Below are 18,089 nucleotides of genomic sequence, written 5' to 3' on the forward strand. Positions count from 1 at the left end.
TTTTTATTGGGATTTTCTGAGGGAAAGAGGGAAGAACAGAATGAAAATGGTGATTACAATGCTGACAAGGTCTTCAGTTAAATCCCTAGGAACTGAAATCCAAACACTTGAAACAAAACACTCTTATTCATATACACACCTTGAAACAATACAATATTCTTCATATGCCTTCTAATGCCTCTGCATATATTAATCATCCACATAAATTTGCTTTTAATCTTAGGAGATGATTATTCACTGTCTGAACAAAGGTAGAAACACTGAGAAATTATAGAAATCACTGTAGTTACAGTACAAGAACAGCTCTTACCCTCTCCATAGCATCTTGATTGTATGACAAGTAATACAAACACATGGACACTCCTGTTGCTGCCATGGAAGGACGAGGAATCTCCAGCAACTTTTGCACTCCTCCATGAGCAACAAACTCCGTAGCAAACTTGTTGTGAAGCAGCAATGACGCCAAATGCTAAGGAATCATAAAAGCAGATTAGTTTGGGATTCTTCAAACTTGTCATCAATTGCATCCCCATCCCACAGAAACACAGGTGGCAGAAAAAGTAACTGCCTGTCCTTTGTGCACCTCACTTCCTCCTCCCATTACTTGTAATTCAGAATGTAGTATTTATCTCAGTAACAAAACCAAAAGAGGCATTATCATTTTTTTCTACATATCTTGCAAAAGAAATACAAGAAAAGTAGAGTAACTCAGAAATTATCCATCCAATGGCTGCCTTAAGGTCTTTTTATTCTCTTCAGATTCACTCATTTTCTATTATCACAACTAATGATTTAAATTTCCATTCATGTTTTGATTATGACATATTGCTGACACAGACTTTTACAAAATGAGGTGTAAAGGCAATTAAATGGAAGCTTGCAGCTGCACTGAAGTGTACTGCACACTGCTTTTTTGCATTACCTACACCTTAGGAGGAAAAGTAAGAACCACTGTAAACCCTACTCTACTCCCAACTAAAGTAACCTACAGCTACGGTAGGAACACTACTTCTTCAAAATAAATTCTCAGACAAATGACAAAGATACAGAGAGAAAGACTCTGGGTATCAGAGGCAGAGAAATTTCTGTGGAAGAAGGAAAGAATGCATAGAAAAGTTTTTAACTTGTGCTGCTGCACTGCAGGTTTGGCTTGAATAAGGTTATTTTGTGTGGCTTTTTACCTCGGGGAGGTAACCTTAAAGACTACTCACACAAATCTAGTATTTCAACCACTGAGCTCAGAGATGTCATGCTGGGGCTTCTGGGAGTAAGATGCTTATGCTCCTTACCCCTCACAAGTGTCATTTGAGATGGTAGGCAGTGGAATAACTCAGAAATGTCATCTAAGGGCAGCAGAAACACAATCATTTGAAGAAAAAGGAACTTTTATCATCTTCAAATAGGTAGATGAAAGGTGAACTTAATGACCCTTCCTGCACAATTAAGATCTTTTTATTCCCTCCTTCCTTTCCTGTTTTTTCATTTTAAGAGATTGACACTTAAAAAACCAAAACTGCAATGCATTCAAGTTGAGCGAAAGCCACTTCCAATCCCAGGGAATGCTGCAAACATCAGCCTAAAGAAGATGAGCATTTGCCTTTGACACATAGTAAGTATATATTCCATGTTTTTACAATGTTTACAGTATACTTTATGTATTTTGAAAGCAATTTACCTTAAGGGCTTCAAAAGTGAGCAGCACATCATTGGTTCGCTTCAAATCAATGTAATACATCATCAGCTCCCTTGATCCCAGTTGCATAAAGATGGGTAGCAGCTGAGAAAAATAAAAATGGGACACTAGCTGAATGCTTCATGAGAATTACAAAGTCTCTTTTGGTTTATACTCTCTCAAACCCCCAATTTTCCCCTATTAGCAGATACCTGTTATGAGAGGTCAGAGGTAACCAGCTCCATCCAAAGGAAGCAATAAAGGTTAACAGACCTCTTGTAATACATCTGCTGACTGCAGCAAGGTGCATGGCAGCTGCCACACGGAAATCTTAAGACTCTCCTCCAAGTGCGGCTATGGAAGTCCACACAGATACCCTGGAGAGAGGCTCCACCTTCCATCTGTGCAAAGACAACTACCCAACAACTGAACAGAAAAAACAGGAGAGCAGGGCAACAACCAAAACCCTTTGCATCATTCTTGGTAACACCTTTATGCTAGTAATTCCTATTTTTATGGCCTATTATTGCTGGCATATGAAGCAATCCAGTCTGCATGCAGGGTGTTAGGGGTAATGGTTTCTCTGGCTCTCACAGAAACAAGGCACACATGTGCACGCATATGACATCTACCACAAAGCAAAACTGTGTTGCTTTGCTCTGTTACAGATTAAGGTAAACCACCAAAAAAAAAAGAAAAAAAAAGAAACATGGAAACACACCTTGGTAAATCTGACACAGCCACATCTATTTTGTCCATTAAGTAATATCAGTTTTCAAAAGAATCTGCATAATATAGGCCCTGCCACTTCTCCTCAGAACTACTACAGAGGTTACACAAACCACTTTATTTAGAATTTTAAGTTGATTAGTTCCTCAGACTTTTACTTGCAGGAATCTATGAAATCCCCCACAGGAAACAGGAAAAATGGCTGCATTTCAAACAAAGCTACATGGAAGCAAGCACCAAATTTAGCAGGAACATGGGACAAAATCCCCAGGGCCATGCTCCAACTACCAGACCACACATCTGCTAGGTTCAGGTTTGAGTATTACTCACCAAGTAATATTCAAACTAATAACTTTATCAATTTAGAAGTCATCAACAACTCAGGAAAAGTTACCAATCTTAATAATGACAAGAAACATCAGAGAGTGATATGACAGTTCTGCCAATTTTCCCCCACGATTCCACTCGGCTTTGTACAGAGAATTAGAGCACAGAGTGCTTATTCCCACCTTCACATGCTCACCTCTTGGTACTCCCCCAAGGGAGTCAGGTACTGAAGAATCAGCCTCTGCTCTATGGCAGGAGTCAAGGGATAAAGTGTGTAATTAGTGCCAATCACCCACGGGGACATTTCTGACCAGCTGCTGTTGGACAGTTCAACAAATATCCGCTCTGGTTCGGAGACGGAGAAGCCCAGCTTTTGCTTGGCCTTCCGGAAGCCATCTCTTTCGTGCTGCTTCCCTGATTTGCTTTTCCTCAGTCCCCCATCATCTAGCTTTGCAGCAGAGTTTACTCTGCTACTGGTCTTATGACTTGAATCAAGATGAAAGGAGATCTCCATATCACCAGAAACTTCTTCTTGCTCTCCATCTACTGTCATCTCCCCATAATCCATATCCACAGCCTCTTCATCGAGGGGCAGCAGAGGATCTGATGGCACTTTGCGAGGACTGGGCCGCTTGTTTTCCTGTTTTGTGGTCATTTCAGTGACCTGCAACTCTCGCAGTCGACGAAGCACCAGAGCCACCTGTTTCAGAAAAGCAGCATTCATGAGAACACACTTCTTGCTTTGATGGTGAACTCACCTTAACCATATTGTTTGTTATCATCATATAACCCCTCCACAGCATACAGTGCCGAGTATGTTGTGGTATACATTTGGCCAGAGAAATAGCAACTTCAAAGTGAGTGAGAGAACTCAAATACATTTTGCTAGGTTACTTTCATTCTAAAATATCAGCACGATGTCTCCTGTGTGAGAAGGAAGTGTCTTGAAAGCCATTAGGAGCAGGAGCAGATGAGCTATACTGCTGTTAACAGAACCACATACCAGCTTGCAGCATCCTTCCACCATCACTGCCCACCCTGAAATAAAGGCAATATTCTCTTTGGAAGCAGCAGGTTTGATAAATTGCAGTTCTACAAAACCAAAAGTCATGCTTTTAATGTTTAGAAGAGAAGTCATCACCATTTCAGCACAGCTGTCTCCATGTTGACTTACCCTTCATTTTAAAACCTCTGTCTGGTGGGCAAATAACAATGTGCAATAGTTACAGAGGTAATTATAAAGAGGTAACTGCACTCCACAAAGGGAAAGTGATTGAGAGATCATTACCAATTGTGAGTTTTCATCCCTGTAATTTGCAGCAATGTCCTGGTTTTCCATAGCTCCTCCCAACAGTCCCGTTGCATATGTCCTCAGCGGCTGATCAGCCTCTCGCGCCCACTTGAAGAGATTTTCCACTATGCCTTCCTAGAAGGGAGAAAACAAGAAACCAGTTCTAACAGTTACATTTCATTTTTAACTTCTCAGTACCTGTGAAAGCACCTGTTGGGAAGAATTCTCTCTTATCTCTAATAATGACCAGGCTGGATTTCCTATCAAGCGTGCAATAAATAAAAATAACTGGAACCAAAAGAGAGAAGCGGGGAAGAGAGAGAGTGAGAGAGAAAGGGAGAGATCTAAAACTTTAGGCTGCATGAAACTATGCCCAGGCATCAAATGTTTGGATTTGCACACCTGCAAAAAGTGGCCAGTCAAGGTACTTCCTAGGAAGCAGCAAAACACTACAGGTATGAATTAGCCCAAACAAACAAGGCCAAAGTTCCAGTCAGTTTCACTAACAAAAATATCTAGCAATTTAGCAAATTTCAAAGAATCTGTGTTGAACTTGTATCAAATAAAATGAAATTGGGCTAAATTTAAAACAGACAATTAAAAAGACAATGTTTAGAATGAAAGATTAATTTGTTCCCTCTAAATTGCCACTGGATTTGGAAACATCAACAACAAATCATTATCATGACAGAAATATTGCACATAATTTGAATTATAGGTACAATACAATAAAAGATCAGTGAAAAGTAATAATGAAGAGACATTTTAACGGGAACTCTTATCTTACAGATTTTCAGAGTTGCCTATTATATATTTAAAGACAATTGCATTACTATTTTATGCTCTTATGTAATTAAAAAAAATTCTAACTCATGAGCTGTGAAATCCATTGGTCGCTAGAGGGCGCCTTTGTGACGAGAACAACATCCTCTTCCCAAAACCGCCTACCTATAGGAGCCCTAAGTGCTGGAACAGAGCTCTAGACATTCTCAAGTCAAAAGGAAAAAAGTCCCTAAGTACAAACCTTAATTTAATTTCAGTTTACAGAGAGCTTTGGTCTCTGGAAATAGCTATATTCTCCTCAAATGGGGAACTATTGTTGTGGTTTTAAATTGTTTTTTGATCAAGGCTTCCCAGCCTGAGCTTTTGGACAGATCACAAAGAGATCAAATTAAATTAAATGTTTTATAAAGGAAGCACATTATTCTTTCCTTTTATCATGCTTTAGAATTCATATACATATTTCCAGTAGTAGAGAAATTAATTCAGAGCTTTTATATAAAGCACTACCTCATTTCCAAACTTCAGAAAAACATTAATTCTTACAGATGAGGAAACGGTGGCTTGAGTGAAATTCACTTTCTCCTCACTTTCCACTCTATGTGCATTCCTTCAGAACAACTTGTTTGTCAATATGCAGAAGCCTGATTCAGCTGTCCATCACAGTTGCAGATAATCCTCACAAAGCTTGTGGATTTTAGACTGCTTAGTTAAAGTATGACTTGCTTATCACTTAGCTCTAGGAAAGCAATCGCTCTGCCAGAGCTGGGGATTATGACCAAGTCTTCCATGTTCTATACAGCCTGCTCCATTCACAGGCCTAAAACTAACTAATTCCAATTATAACAATTCTCAAAACATTATACTAAGTTCCAGCTCCTCTGTCTGAATCAGTCACATCACACTTTAAAAAGCTATGAAATATCCAAGATTTGATTAACTGAACAAGCCAAGAGCAAAAAGCCACAAACTATTAGTAAGACTGAACAGATTGACTCTCAGACACAAGATTTCAATAAGCCTTTTTACTGGTTTCTCCTTTGGGAAGTCTTGTTGGCAAAATAAAGCAAGCTTAAAACCCAAGCTTCAGTACAGGTTTTACCTTTTCCTGAAAGACAACAGCTGTTTCCAGTCCTGGCATGATGTCCAGCAGAAGTCTGCAGGCAGCAGTGTTTAGTGGAGGTTCTCTGCTTGTCATCACATAAGCATTCACTAGCTGGAGAAGATGAGCAACAGCACTGGTTTGAAATTCAACCCTCGCCAAAGCCAGAGCAGCGAAAGCCTTATGGCTCCCACAGCAGCAAAACAATAAAGTAAGGAAGGCCAGTCTAAGCCCTGGATTTCAACATGACCAGCCTTCAGCCTGATCCCTCAGTGCCTTACAAGTTGAAATTACTTCTCAGAGAAGCCGAGCACCTCTGATCTGCTGTTCACTATCTTGAACTGATTTGTAAAGACAAGTGCCTTGAGAAACTGTAACAGTAACAGTGCAAACATGAAATGATAACTAAAAAAAAATTAACATAAGAAATTGCACATTTTTAATTGCACCTGTATTTGCTTATCACTTGTAGTTTAAAACAGAGAGACACATGCAAGCAATCTGTCAGAATCCTTCCAGTGATGTGCACTGATAAGGTGCTTGCAGGGATGCAAAGGTAACAAAATTCTAGCCATTAAGTCATGTTAGAGATTAGCAATGCAAGTGGAAAGGCAGACTCTTGCCTCCTGATTCTCTGCCTGAGTCTTCTAGAGCTGACATGCTCTTCTGCTCCTGCAGGCAGCCCAGCAGTTTCAAGCACTCAGAAACAAAGCACTGGAATTAGTGGTATTCATTTCCATTATAAAAAGAAATTATCTTTTTGGACTTGCATTTGAGAAGCTCCATTTTCTTTAAAGAGAATGATAAACTTAAAAAAATAACTAATTCAGTTGTTGCTACACACATTCCAATAGGTCATGAACTCCCCTTTGAGTCACTTTAACAGTGGCAAACAAGCTGCTCTTAAACCCATCTTAAAAACCAGTATTACAGAAAAGAGAATCCTGACACCACAAAATAAATATTAAATAAGTACCAAGGTCAACTAGCACAGAGGAAATAAAAGCAATAAGGTGGTGTGAGGAATTGACAGAGAAAGTTCTCCAAGCAAACCTACCGCATTCATGAAATCATCATTCTTGAAGAGTATCCTCAGTAAGTGGCCAAGCATGCACTCAGGGTCTGCCCGACCTGTGGGACAAACAGGAAAACACTCATCTTCCTACCCAAGATGCCAACATTAATATTGAACTGCCACCTTCAAACCAACTGTGGGATACTCTAGTGTCAGCACTACAGAGAACAACTTCCAGTGTAAAAGCAGTGTCACACCTCGATCAGCAGTTGGCACATTCAGGCTAAAAGCTGTTTACTTTTGAATTAGAGCTACTGGATAAGCACTGGGACACAGCTGGGGCTGCCAAAGTCACTCAGGACACCTCACCTGGGTGTCGGTCATCAAATGGGTCTGGGTCCCCCTTGCGGTACTCTTCAGTCTCCTTCTCAATCAGCTCGGACATTCTGCAGCAGGAACAACACAAAGTGAGCAGAATTCACACTCCTGGAGCACAGCTCCTCACATTAACACATCTGTCAGAGCACTCCAAACCAGCCCATCAACTTTCACCCAGTGACACCAGAGAATTTCTGACTGTCCACAATAGTGGTGAGAGAAAACACTGGCCTCTACTAACTCACCTCATTTTTATCTCCAAAACGCACTGAACCCATAGGAATACCCCAGAGATGCATACACATGACACTCTGAAGGGCCAACATCTTTTATTTACTCAGGTTGGATTCTCTGTGGTGTTCTACAACACAGGGTGTAGAGAAGCAGAGTAAATGAAGGGCTTGAGCAGTACTTCTCACCACCACAGTGTCTTTCTTTCACAGCACAGCAAGTCCTGAACAGGTGACTTAGTCCTCCTCCCTGTTCAGTCTGTGCAAGGGCAGCTGTTCAAACTGTCTGCAGTTTTTTGCTATTTTGCACATTAAATTTCAATTGTATTGTAGAATTAAATATAAATATTAAATACTTTCATTAAGTGCTGTGTAACCTCTATTCAGTTATCAACTTTTTACCATGTGTCAACTACCACCACGGATAAGACAAGGAGAAACTCAGGCAGCTTCCTGTTCATAGACCTTCAAAACAGATTAAATGTTCCTCTGTATCAGAAATAAAAAATTGAGCTGCTTTGGAGCTATGCCTTCCTCTAAACTGAGAGGCAGCCTCCGCAGACGAGAAATCCTATGCTCTAATTTGTTTAGAATGAGCAGCAAGAGAATTAATTACTATTTTTATTTACAGAAAATTGAGAAAAACTTTTTCATGGTCAAGCAATAAATAATTCCATAATCATTCACTGTCCTTCTCCGTGTAGTATTACAGCAGAAATATATGCAGTTCGAGGTGAAATAAAGAGCATTCAATTCAACTGAAAAAGCATTAGGAAATTAAATCCCATCTCCTTGGTATAAAACATGATTCCTTCCCCTCTACAGAGGTCCAGAGTGAGAGGCAGCATTTATGTGCAGCATAGCATTTTAAAACAAGGTCTTAATACCTCAGAGTAGTTATCTAGGCAGAGTTTATCACAGGGGAGGGAAAACTGTTGGAAGTCTGCAGTAATCCCTGGAAAAATATTTGTCTTTCACAGAGGATTCCCCTTATAGAACACTGCTGACTTCTACTCTGTTCCTGTTACTTTCCAGAAAATATCCACTGCTCCCAGGCATGACTAGAGGCAAAAATGTATTTAGTTCTGCCTCTGTGAGCTACACTGTCTTGCCAGTGACAGAGGATGACTCCTGCCAGATTATAGGAACAGCAAATTAGCTCATTGGGAATGAGGAGGGAACTTTCTTGCTTGCCTTTGATCTAACAATTATCTTTCAACAAACTGTTGATCCTGTGCGGTTCCAATATTTACTTTTATAAGCCTGATTGTGAAGGGATGCAAATTGTGTCCCTTGTTAATAATAGGTGGCACAGCTTGAGCTCTCAAGAAATTCTGGCACAAGCAAGTTACTTAAATACTCCACTGCCAGCTCCTCATTTTTTTCCATGAGAACTAATAGCTTGTGGGATGTCTGCTGACAGAAAACTCAGACAAATGGGGAGCTGGGAAGCAGCACTCTCGCCTTGTCAAGTCCTTTGAGGTGATAATTAGCATTTTGGTGAGGTGCCAGAAAGGACAGACAAGCAGCATGGAAAGTGAGCACAACATTCTGGCCAGTGCATCCTGTCTGGGTAGGCAGCCAAACCCAGTGCCAAACCCAGCCAGCTCCCAGTGCTTTCAGGGACAATATTATCACAAGATCAATGAAAGGCTGAATTGAATCACTAATTATGGAGGTTTTTGAGACAATTATTCACAATCGTTTGACCAAAATAAAATTTAAAAAAAAAATGACCTGTTTGAAATTGATTTTCAAAAAAAAAAAAAAAAAAAAAAGAAAATCAAGCTTGCTTACAATACAATACCCTTCTTTTAGCTAACACATAAAAAGGTGGTTTGTGACTTGACTTAGATAAACATATCTAGATTAACAGCTTTGTCAATTCTCAATTGAAGCAACTGAGTGTCAAATAACTACCAAAGCTCATTCCCACCTTCTAACATAGGCACCTGGTACATAGGGCTGCAACAAAACACAGTTCACAAAACCACAGGACTTTTATTCAAGTTTCAAGATTTCCTTCATTCACTTGGCATTACACTGGCTCTGCAGCCACTTCCAAATCTGCAGCCAAGATGGAGCTATTTATTTTTAACTATTTTTTTTCTCTTTACAACTGTCTTTGGAAAGTTAGTCAGATCCTCATTTTCACCTTCCACAAACCTAGCTCACTTTGGGAATGGGAAGGAAGGGACAGGGATATACAGAAAAGTGTGCCAACTTTGCAAGGCCCTCAGTGATGTAGATGGCACAACAAAGCCATCCTAATCCTGCTGTGTCATCACCTGGCATTAATGACCAACTTGAGCCTTTACAGCAGATTGCAACAGCACAAGATGCTCCAGGATCCCATATCACAGTATGGTTGAGGAGATGAAGTTACAATGTTAAACTGCTGATTTATTCCCTTGACAAAAGAGGCTCCTGGGATTCAATAAATTATCTCAGCCCCAGGATTTGCCTGATTGGTTGAACATGACTTGCATCCAGTCTATGAAGTAATCCTATTGCAGGATCATTCCAATTTACAATATTTTTTAAAACCATGTACATTAAATATCTGTTGTTTGCTGACAGGCTTTTTAAGCAACTTCTTCAGTTCATACCTTCTAACACTCAAGTGTTTGTAAAAAAAACCAACTTTTTGGAGTGACAACTCAGCTGCAGTCTGTAACTAGTGCTATTAGTGTTGCTGTCCTTGTCCTGTTACTGGACTCTCACCTGTGCTGCCTCAACATCACATTCAACAAACCCCCATCCACATAGGGAAGTTTTTGCCATTTAGCTCACAAGGAAGAAGGAAGTAAAGAAATATCACTCACCAACAAGTATGACCAGAGCCCCCTCTGCCCTAAGACCAAACCAATATGCAAGGGCATTGACCTCCCTCAGGACATTGGCCAATGCAAGCCCCAGTTGGTGAGGATTCCTTGGCAGCATCTCTACCAGCAAACTCTAAATATCTAAATAGCTAAAACTCTCTCCTACAAACAGAAACATGGCTCTCTCTGATAACTGAAGCACTGTATATCTGATTCCTGATTTTAACTTCTGGCCAAAGCCAGTAGATCCCCTTGCTACCTTAAAGAAATCTGTACTATCTCCACTAAAGCAAAAATACCCAAGCCTTCACCATTCATAACCACTTTGCCTACTGAATGGAAACCTTGAAAATCAACAGAGTTATCAGTCTTGTCTAAGCATAAATAATGTAGGGAGCTCCAGGAGGTGAGCAGGAGCAAGAAGTGCCAGACTGCTAAAAGCACAAAAAACCACACGTTTCATTCAAATGTCTTTAAATTTCTTAGAATACAGTAAATTTCTGGTTATGTCTACAAGAAAAAGCCTTGAAATACCACACCTTTTCTTCAGACAGCACACAAAGATATACCAAAACCTGTCTCATGATTTTCAAGAGACCCACTAATTGTCAAGTATTTAGGATTGGCTTTCTCATCTCCTTCTCTTGTGCAGCTGTTTTTAAAATGCAGTAAGAGTAGCAAAAATGTTGTGCCCAATGGGTGAGGCACAGCACAGACCTGAGCAAAGGAGCTGCACCAGGTTCCTGTTACTTCCACCCAGTGCCAGCTCCAGCTCTGTGCACTGACTTGTCTGACCCAACAAGGCAGAAGAGACACCTGGATTGCTCCTGCACTGCAGAGCAGTTGAGTCCTGCACACACAAGGCAGGCCATGGATCTGCCAGCAGAGCTGTGAGGAACTGGGGGAATTGCTGCACATCTCCCCTTAAAGCAGGAGTAATGTCAATCTACCCAAATGATGCCTGGCTTGGGAAACCACAAATCATCTTTCAAATCTTTCTTTTGTAATAGACACTGTCTTATGATTAATAGCATCACCTACATAGCCCCAAATAATTTACTCGTCCAGAGAATATTTTTCTCACAATACAATGCCAGTAGTATCAATCGTTACACAGCTTAAAGAACAAAAAACATCCAGATTCTAAAATTTCACTTTAAACATGCCCTATGAGCTTCACTATTATCTTCTCAATATAGCTCCTCCTACTCATCCTACTCTCACCCTTTTCATTTAATCTGATCAACGTCACTGCAATCTCAAACCCCTCACACCTTGCTTTCCATCTTAATTAATGTTTTCCAAGCTTCAAGTGAAGATACCTAAGTTATTTCAAGCATTTAGTGATGCTTCTGACTTCTACTATTTCAGAGAATTAAATTCATGTTTGTGTAAAATGTCTTTGTAATATAAACATCTTACTAAGTAGTTTTATTTAAATACCACATTAACAGTTCATTTTCCAGACCAAGAAAAGGAATTATAAGTTATCAGGTACGTGAACACCTCAAGAAAAAACATGATAAAAGCTGCTGTCATGCAACTTCAGATATTCAGTTTTAGGGATTTGCTTAATGGACCTTACCTGGTAAGAATAGGGACCATGTCTTGCCCACTGCCATGTTCTTTCTCCCATTGCTCAAGCAAAGAAGTGAGCTCAGCCTTGGAGTCGACATGCCCAGATCCTGAAGTCATGGCTTAGCCTAAGGCAGAGGTAACAACCAGGGGAAAAAAAAAAAAAAAAAAAAAAAAAAAAAAAAAAAAAAAAAAAAAAAAAAAGGCATAAATATGAGCAAGAAATCCCACTGTTTTACTGTATTCATTGAAACAACCTAAAACAAATATTACAAGTCATTTAAAAGAGGCTAATAATACTCAGCAAAAAGGAGTAAGAAGATAAAGTGACAGAATAGTGCTTTCAAAGGTGAAAGTTTCTTTCTGGTGCTTTGCCTGCAGACTAAAGAGCACGTGCACCTCTGAACACAAGTCCTGACTGGTGCACCCCAGCCCTGACCAGGCTGGTCGGAATGCACAGCTCACTACAGCTGTGTTCACTGCTCAGCCTTTTAAAAGCTCTACCTCAGCTCCAGTAGCACACCTGAGTTGCCCTTTGTGGTGATTTACTCAAGAACCAACCCAGCCAGAGCAGCAAGATTGTGATCAGTGCCCTTATCCCAGTTTAATGCCCTGCAGCCAGCGGTGGAAGTGCCAACAAACTCCTCAGGTCCACAGTGCTGAGCAGCAGAGGCAGCTCCTGAGCACTGTGGGCAGTGGCAGCAGCCCCAGGACAGGCACCACTCCTTCAAGGTTTCCACCACTTGTTCAGGGTTTCCAAGAACACCCAGTGGCTCCAAGAAGAAGGAAGGATGATCACAGGAGGGAGCACTGGAGCAATTACTTCAGATTTATCAGCCTTTACTTGCATGACAGCAGCTGACAGAAGATTTATCTTCCCATCCTCAGAAGTGAGAAACTCATACAGCACTGAGTGACTTGTTGAAGTACCATTTAATGAAGGGAACTATCACTGTAGGTTCTGTTTAAGTCTTTAAATTTCCAGGTGTCAGCTTCTGTCTATCTGATAAAAACCTACTAGAAATATTAACAGCTTAAACTAGAACAAAATCTGTCTCAAGATACTGCCATGCCTCTAGTTTCCAACCTGACAGACTGCAATTGCTGTGAAGAGTTGCACCTTCTGGAGGAAGGAATATCCAAACCTAATTTATAAACTGACTTTGTATTTCAGGTGGGGGAGAGTACACAATGCAAAACAGATTTCTTCACATCCAAAAACACACAAAGATTTTCAGCATTTCATTCGCCCTAACATAGCCAATATCCATCTGTCATGAGATTAAATACCCATTTGCTGTACTTGACCCAGAGAAAGAAGTTTTCAAACCAGTGTTAAATACAGAAGTGTTTAAGAAGTGACACACACATCAACTCCTGAAACACATGTTCAGGAGTCAGTCAAATGACAGGCTCTAAAGGCAGCCATAGCACAGATCACATATGCATTTACAGCCCAAGATGTCTCTGAAAAACATCACCATCATTTAACTGTGTGCTGGACGCCTCCAAGTAGTTTAAAACTTTTCCCCATTCAGGGAATGGATGAACAATCCCATCTCTTGTCTTACAAGTGCTTCTGAATTTAATGTACTGTGACTGGTTAGTTAAATGGGAAGCATGAAGTTAAGAACACTGGCTGAAGATTAAACTGGCAGAAACTGCACAAAAGACATCACCCAAAGACTACAGAAAGATAAACCTGTGACTACAAGAACATAATTTTGATAAGTACTATATGAAGTGGACATCTGCTATGAAAAAAACACCTAAGCATGAAGAAAGATGATGTTTCCTAAATCACAAGTAATTATGATTTTATCTAGGACATACATTATTCATTCATTCATTTCAGAACTACATCAGGAAATTCAATGCAAATGCATAAATTGCTTAGGAAGAAACACTACCTAGATGCAGGCAAAAACATAATGAGATTGTACACACACACCCCCAAAACATCTTTGAAAATAAAAACTACTCCAAGCTCATAAAGCTCCATTTCCTTGTTCATTAACTGAACACAACTTGCCAGCAGCACTTCAGAGCTTTTAAATATCACAGAAAAACATTCAGACAAATCCACTCTGGGCCTCAGATCACAAGTTCTGTAACGGAATCCACATTCAACCATTTCAGACATCCCCACCTTCTGTACTCAAGAGATACAGAAAAAAAGGGCCTTGTGACCTCAGAGCTTGCACAGGGCCTGTGCAGACTCTCCTGCAATCTGGAGAACAATTTACTTCCTCTAACAACTCTTAACTGTTCCTCCTGGAAAACAGAAAAGACCTGCAACAGGTCAACAAAGTCCCAGTGAGGAAGACCACAGGAACTGCTCACACTGACCTCTGGGACACCCTGTGCTACACCAAAATGAAGTGAAAAATCCCAGTTATCTCTAAAACTTGGAGTATTGCCTCAATAAAGCACAGTATTTGTCTAAATAACTGGTGCTGACAGGGAAATGATTTCCTGAAATGAAGTTCTAACATAAAAATGCCACCCTTTCTATTGGGACACAGCAGTGACAGTAAATGTCTCACCAAGGCATCTCCTCTCTTCCACAGCCTTATCCCTCCCAATCTATTCAAATAAATAGGATTATTTTAGATGGCACCACATAAGCTCCTAATGTGCTCATTTTTTTCAAGAATTCCATCTTAAATCAAAGCAAAGAGCTCTGAGGAGAAGACAAGAACATAGATTATATTAACTGACCTGTAACTGTCAGCAACACACCTGGCCTGATGGAGAGGAAACCTGGGGGAACACATCTGACTTCCACTATTTCCCTTGAACAAGTTGCTGAAAAAAATTCCATCTTACATTGCTCTCCAAGAACCAGCAGAACTGATCAGATTTAAATTTAGAGGGGGAAGGGGGCAGGGGGATGTAAATATTTTTCTAAGTTTTGAAAATCACAGCCTACTACAGATTTCAGTTTGAACATCTAATAAGCTAAGGAATGGGATTTTTTTTTTTCCCAAACAGCACTATTGCCAAAATATATTTAGAATCAGTATTAACAAAACATAAAGCACTTACTGAAAGGATTTGACTTGGAAAGACAAATATTTGCAGCCTTTACTACCATGGTGGCCACTGCCACTGAAAACCCACACATGCCTGTTTCAGCACACTGTTGGTGCACGTGGTATTGCTTTAATATTAAACACTTCCTGCTATCCCTGTGTCACAGCAAAGGCTTTATGGGCATTTCACTCTTCTGAGCTTAGATGTAAGAATTTGACATAAAAGGGAAACTCAAAGAGTATAGAGACACAGATTCCTCAAGGTACTCACATGTTTTTGAAACCTCAGACGTTTTAGTGCTTGAGTCACCTTAGTGAGACACCTCTGAACAGCAAGGAAATAAAATTCCAGTAAACACCAACCACAAACCCTGATTCAGTGCCTGGAACAGCTGGAGCAATTCAGCTCCACCCTTCTGTCCATTGGAGCCTCACACTAACCACACCACCACTGCAGCTCATTCCCTTACTGATGCTGTGTTCAGGGAAAGGATTAGGAGGTTCTTAACACACTGACTTCCCACAGATAAACATTTTAAAGCATGAAACCTCTTAGTGAATATAAATATACTTGTAAAATCTGAAAACCAACAGTTTGGTTATTTGGGAAATGAACACAAAAGGCCTGACTTAGCCAAAACATAATAAAAAATTTAAATGGAAAATTAATGAGCTACATAATAAAACCAAAAACCATACCTCAAGCAAAAAAAAAAAAGAAAAAAACAACAAAAAAAAACCAAAACAAACCTCCTGAAAACCACTATTTTAATCAACTTTTTAGGAAAACTGCACATTTAAATTAATGGACAAAAATTACATAAAGATTTGTAATTCCACATGCATGGGGCACCTCAAATTCTAGTAACTACACTTTGGGCCAGCTTAAACAGTCCAGTTTTACATTGCTCCCTAACATGATTCTAAGTGTGGCCTAGGACACAATGTAGAGAAGACTAATGTAATAATATAACACCACTAATGAGTTGGGATCTAGTTAATTGCCCAGCAAAGCTGAGTACATCTGTAGACTCTTTCATACTAATATATTAACACAAAGAATTCCACACTTTTAAGAAAAAATAAAATTCTCCCTCTCATCACAAATATCCTTTAAAGAGATGAGGCACCTGACAGCTATTTGTCTAAACCTGTTGAGCCTGAAATAACCACGTGGAAGGTAAAGTATCACAAACTGTCAACACTGAAGTTCACTTGTGGAAACAATATACCACCAAGTAAGAAAAGCTTCACAATCTCTGGAGCACAAAAACATAGCTTGGTGTCCTGCACTAAGAGAAGTCTTGCTTTGTTCAACTTCCCTGTTTAACAGAGCTCCAAAACACTGAACATATCCCTAATGTTGCTTTTAAGTATTTAAAAAATCGGTTGTTGTTTCGTTGGTTTTTTTTTCTTTAAATTATTTTAAGGACAGGGAAAACCACAAGGTTATTCAATTTCCTGAAATTTCTCCTTTTACAAAACAAACTTTGAACTACGTTCTGATCTAGCAGGACAAGCTCAAAAAACAGGAACAAACTTCTGCTGTCTACAAAATAAGAGAGGGGGAAAAAAAAAGTTTAAAAAAAAAAAAAAAAGCCCCGCTCCGTTTCAACACCAATTCCTCTTCGCGCGGCTGGAAGGGGAAACACGCGGGCCGCACCTCGCGGGGGCGGCCGGTGACAGCTGCCGCGGGTCCCGCACTGCCCGGCTCCGCGGCGCGCACGGCCGGCACCAACGATTAAAGGTCGGCAGGGAGCAGAGCGGGGGGAGCGAAAGGCCAGAGAGGCTCCCGGCCGAGCGGGCCCGGCGCAGGAGGAAGAGCCCGGCTCAGGGGGCGGGCCGGCGCGGGGGCCCGGGGCGGGCGGGGCGGCGCAGGCCCGGTCCCGCCGGGGGGGACGGGACGGGACGGGACGGGACAGGCCGGGCCCGCCGGGCCCCCCGCCCCGAGGGCGCCCCCTAGCGCGGGGGCGGACCCCCATCCGACCCCGCGCCCCTGAGGCGGCGGCCTCCCCCCACCCCTCGCCGCCGCTGCCGCCGTTCCCCCTGCCTGGCGCGGAGGCCGCGGCCGCCAACCGGCTCGACCCGGCGAGGGTCCAAGGAAGCGGCGGCGACGCGTCCCGCCCGCCCCGACCCCGGTACCTGCGCGCTGCCCCCGGTGCCGCCGCCGCCCCCGGCCTCTGCTGCCGGTCCCGCGCACCCCGCGGCGGCCGCGATCGCTGTGGAGGGCGCACACTTTTTTGCGTCACCGTGCTGCGTCACGGCGCGCGCGTCACGGCCGTGAGGGAGCGGGGAGGAGGCCACGCTCTCGGGCGGCCTGCCGGGAACAGGAGTTCGCGCGAGACGCATGCGCTCCCCCGGAGCTGCGGCCGCACGGGGTGCTGGGAGCTGTGGTTTCCGGAGCGCGCCGCCATTGCCCAGCTCCGGGCGGACGGGCCGGTGCCCTACCAGGCGCTCTCCAGGGAGGGGGGCGAGGCTGTTGGCTCCACGGCACGGCGTGACACGGAGGAGCCGCCGAGCAGCAGCTGTCGGCCCCGATACCAGCGTGTCCGCCCCGATAGCGGCGTGGTGCTGGGCATGCCGCCATCCGCCCTGCACGGGCGGGACTATCATCAGGTGCGGCCGCGGTTCCTTTCTCGAGGCTGGATGTTGATCACTGTGTTGTTCACCTGTTAGGTCACCTCCAGCCGGACAGCGAGGTGTTTCAGAGGGAGGGCAGCTTGCGGGAGAGCTCGGTGCCAAACGCGCCGGCTCCTGCTCCGGAGTGGTTCCTGCCCTTACCTCCGACACGGCAAGGAACATCGTCCTGCTTCTTCACACTTAATCGAAGGCTGATTTTGGCACCTGCAGCTAAACCCCACAGCGGAACTGAACACCCACCTCCACCTCTGCTCTGGACCATAACAAAGGAGGAACTGAGTGTCTCGGGAAAACTCCTCTTCCCATGTTCCCAGCCTTCCTACAGCTGCTCGTTATGAGCTCCGGAGAGCTCATCCCCTCCTCATCCTCCCCTCTATCACTGCAGGAGAAATGCACCTGCCTGCGATGAGAGCGTCTGTGAGCAAAGAAACCCTTCAGCACTCTATAGTCCCATCCCTGTATGCCTTCCACATGCTAAGTCTTCTATTCC

At 42.4% G+C, this 18,089-nt stretch overlaps 1 protein-coding gene across 2 annotated transcripts in view; it reads right to left on the reverse strand.

The window, feature by feature from the left end:
• Positions 1 to 17,243, reverse strand: part of DCAF1 (DDB1 and CUL4 associated factor 1) — a 48,297-nt gene extending 31,054 nt beyond the window's left edge. Inside the window, exons 1-9 of one of the 2 annotated variants that reach the window (XM_056501529.1) lie at positions 17,102 to 17,242; positions 11,935 to 12,052; positions 7,286 to 7,362; positions 6,959 to 7,032; positions 5,902 to 6,015; positions 4,017 to 4,154; positions 2,925 to 3,428; positions 1,676 to 1,777; positions 311 to 469 (exon numbers count right to left, since the gene is read on the reverse strand). In XM_056501529.1, coding sequence (XP_056357504.1) covers positions 311 to 469; positions 1,676 to 1,777; positions 2,925 to 3,428; positions 4,017 to 4,154; positions 5,902 to 6,015; positions 6,959 to 7,032; positions 7,286 to 7,362; positions 11,935 to 12,044 — 1,278 coding nt within the window. In that variant the 5' untranslated portion in view covers positions 12,045 to 12,052; positions 17,102 to 17,242. Of the gene's footprint in view, positions 1 to 310; positions 470 to 1,675; positions 1,778 to 2,924; positions 3,429 to 4,016; positions 4,155 to 5,901; positions 6,016 to 6,958; positions 7,033 to 7,285; positions 7,363 to 11,934; positions 12,053 to 17,101 lie in introns of both variants that reach the window. The other variant, XM_056501530.1, reaches the window with a different exon arrangement.
• Between the last annotated feature and the right edge of the window lie 846 nt (positions 17,244 to 18,089).

The sequence above is a fragment of the Oenanthe melanoleuca genome, chromosome 12, assembly GCF_029582105.1.
Source record: "Oenanthe melanoleuca isolate GR-GAL-2019-014 chromosome 12, OMel1.0, whole genome shotgun sequence".
In the NCBI taxonomy this organism is placed as follows: domain Eukaryota; kingdom Metazoa; phylum Chordata; class Aves; order Passeriformes; family Muscicapidae; genus Oenanthe; species Oenanthe melanoleuca.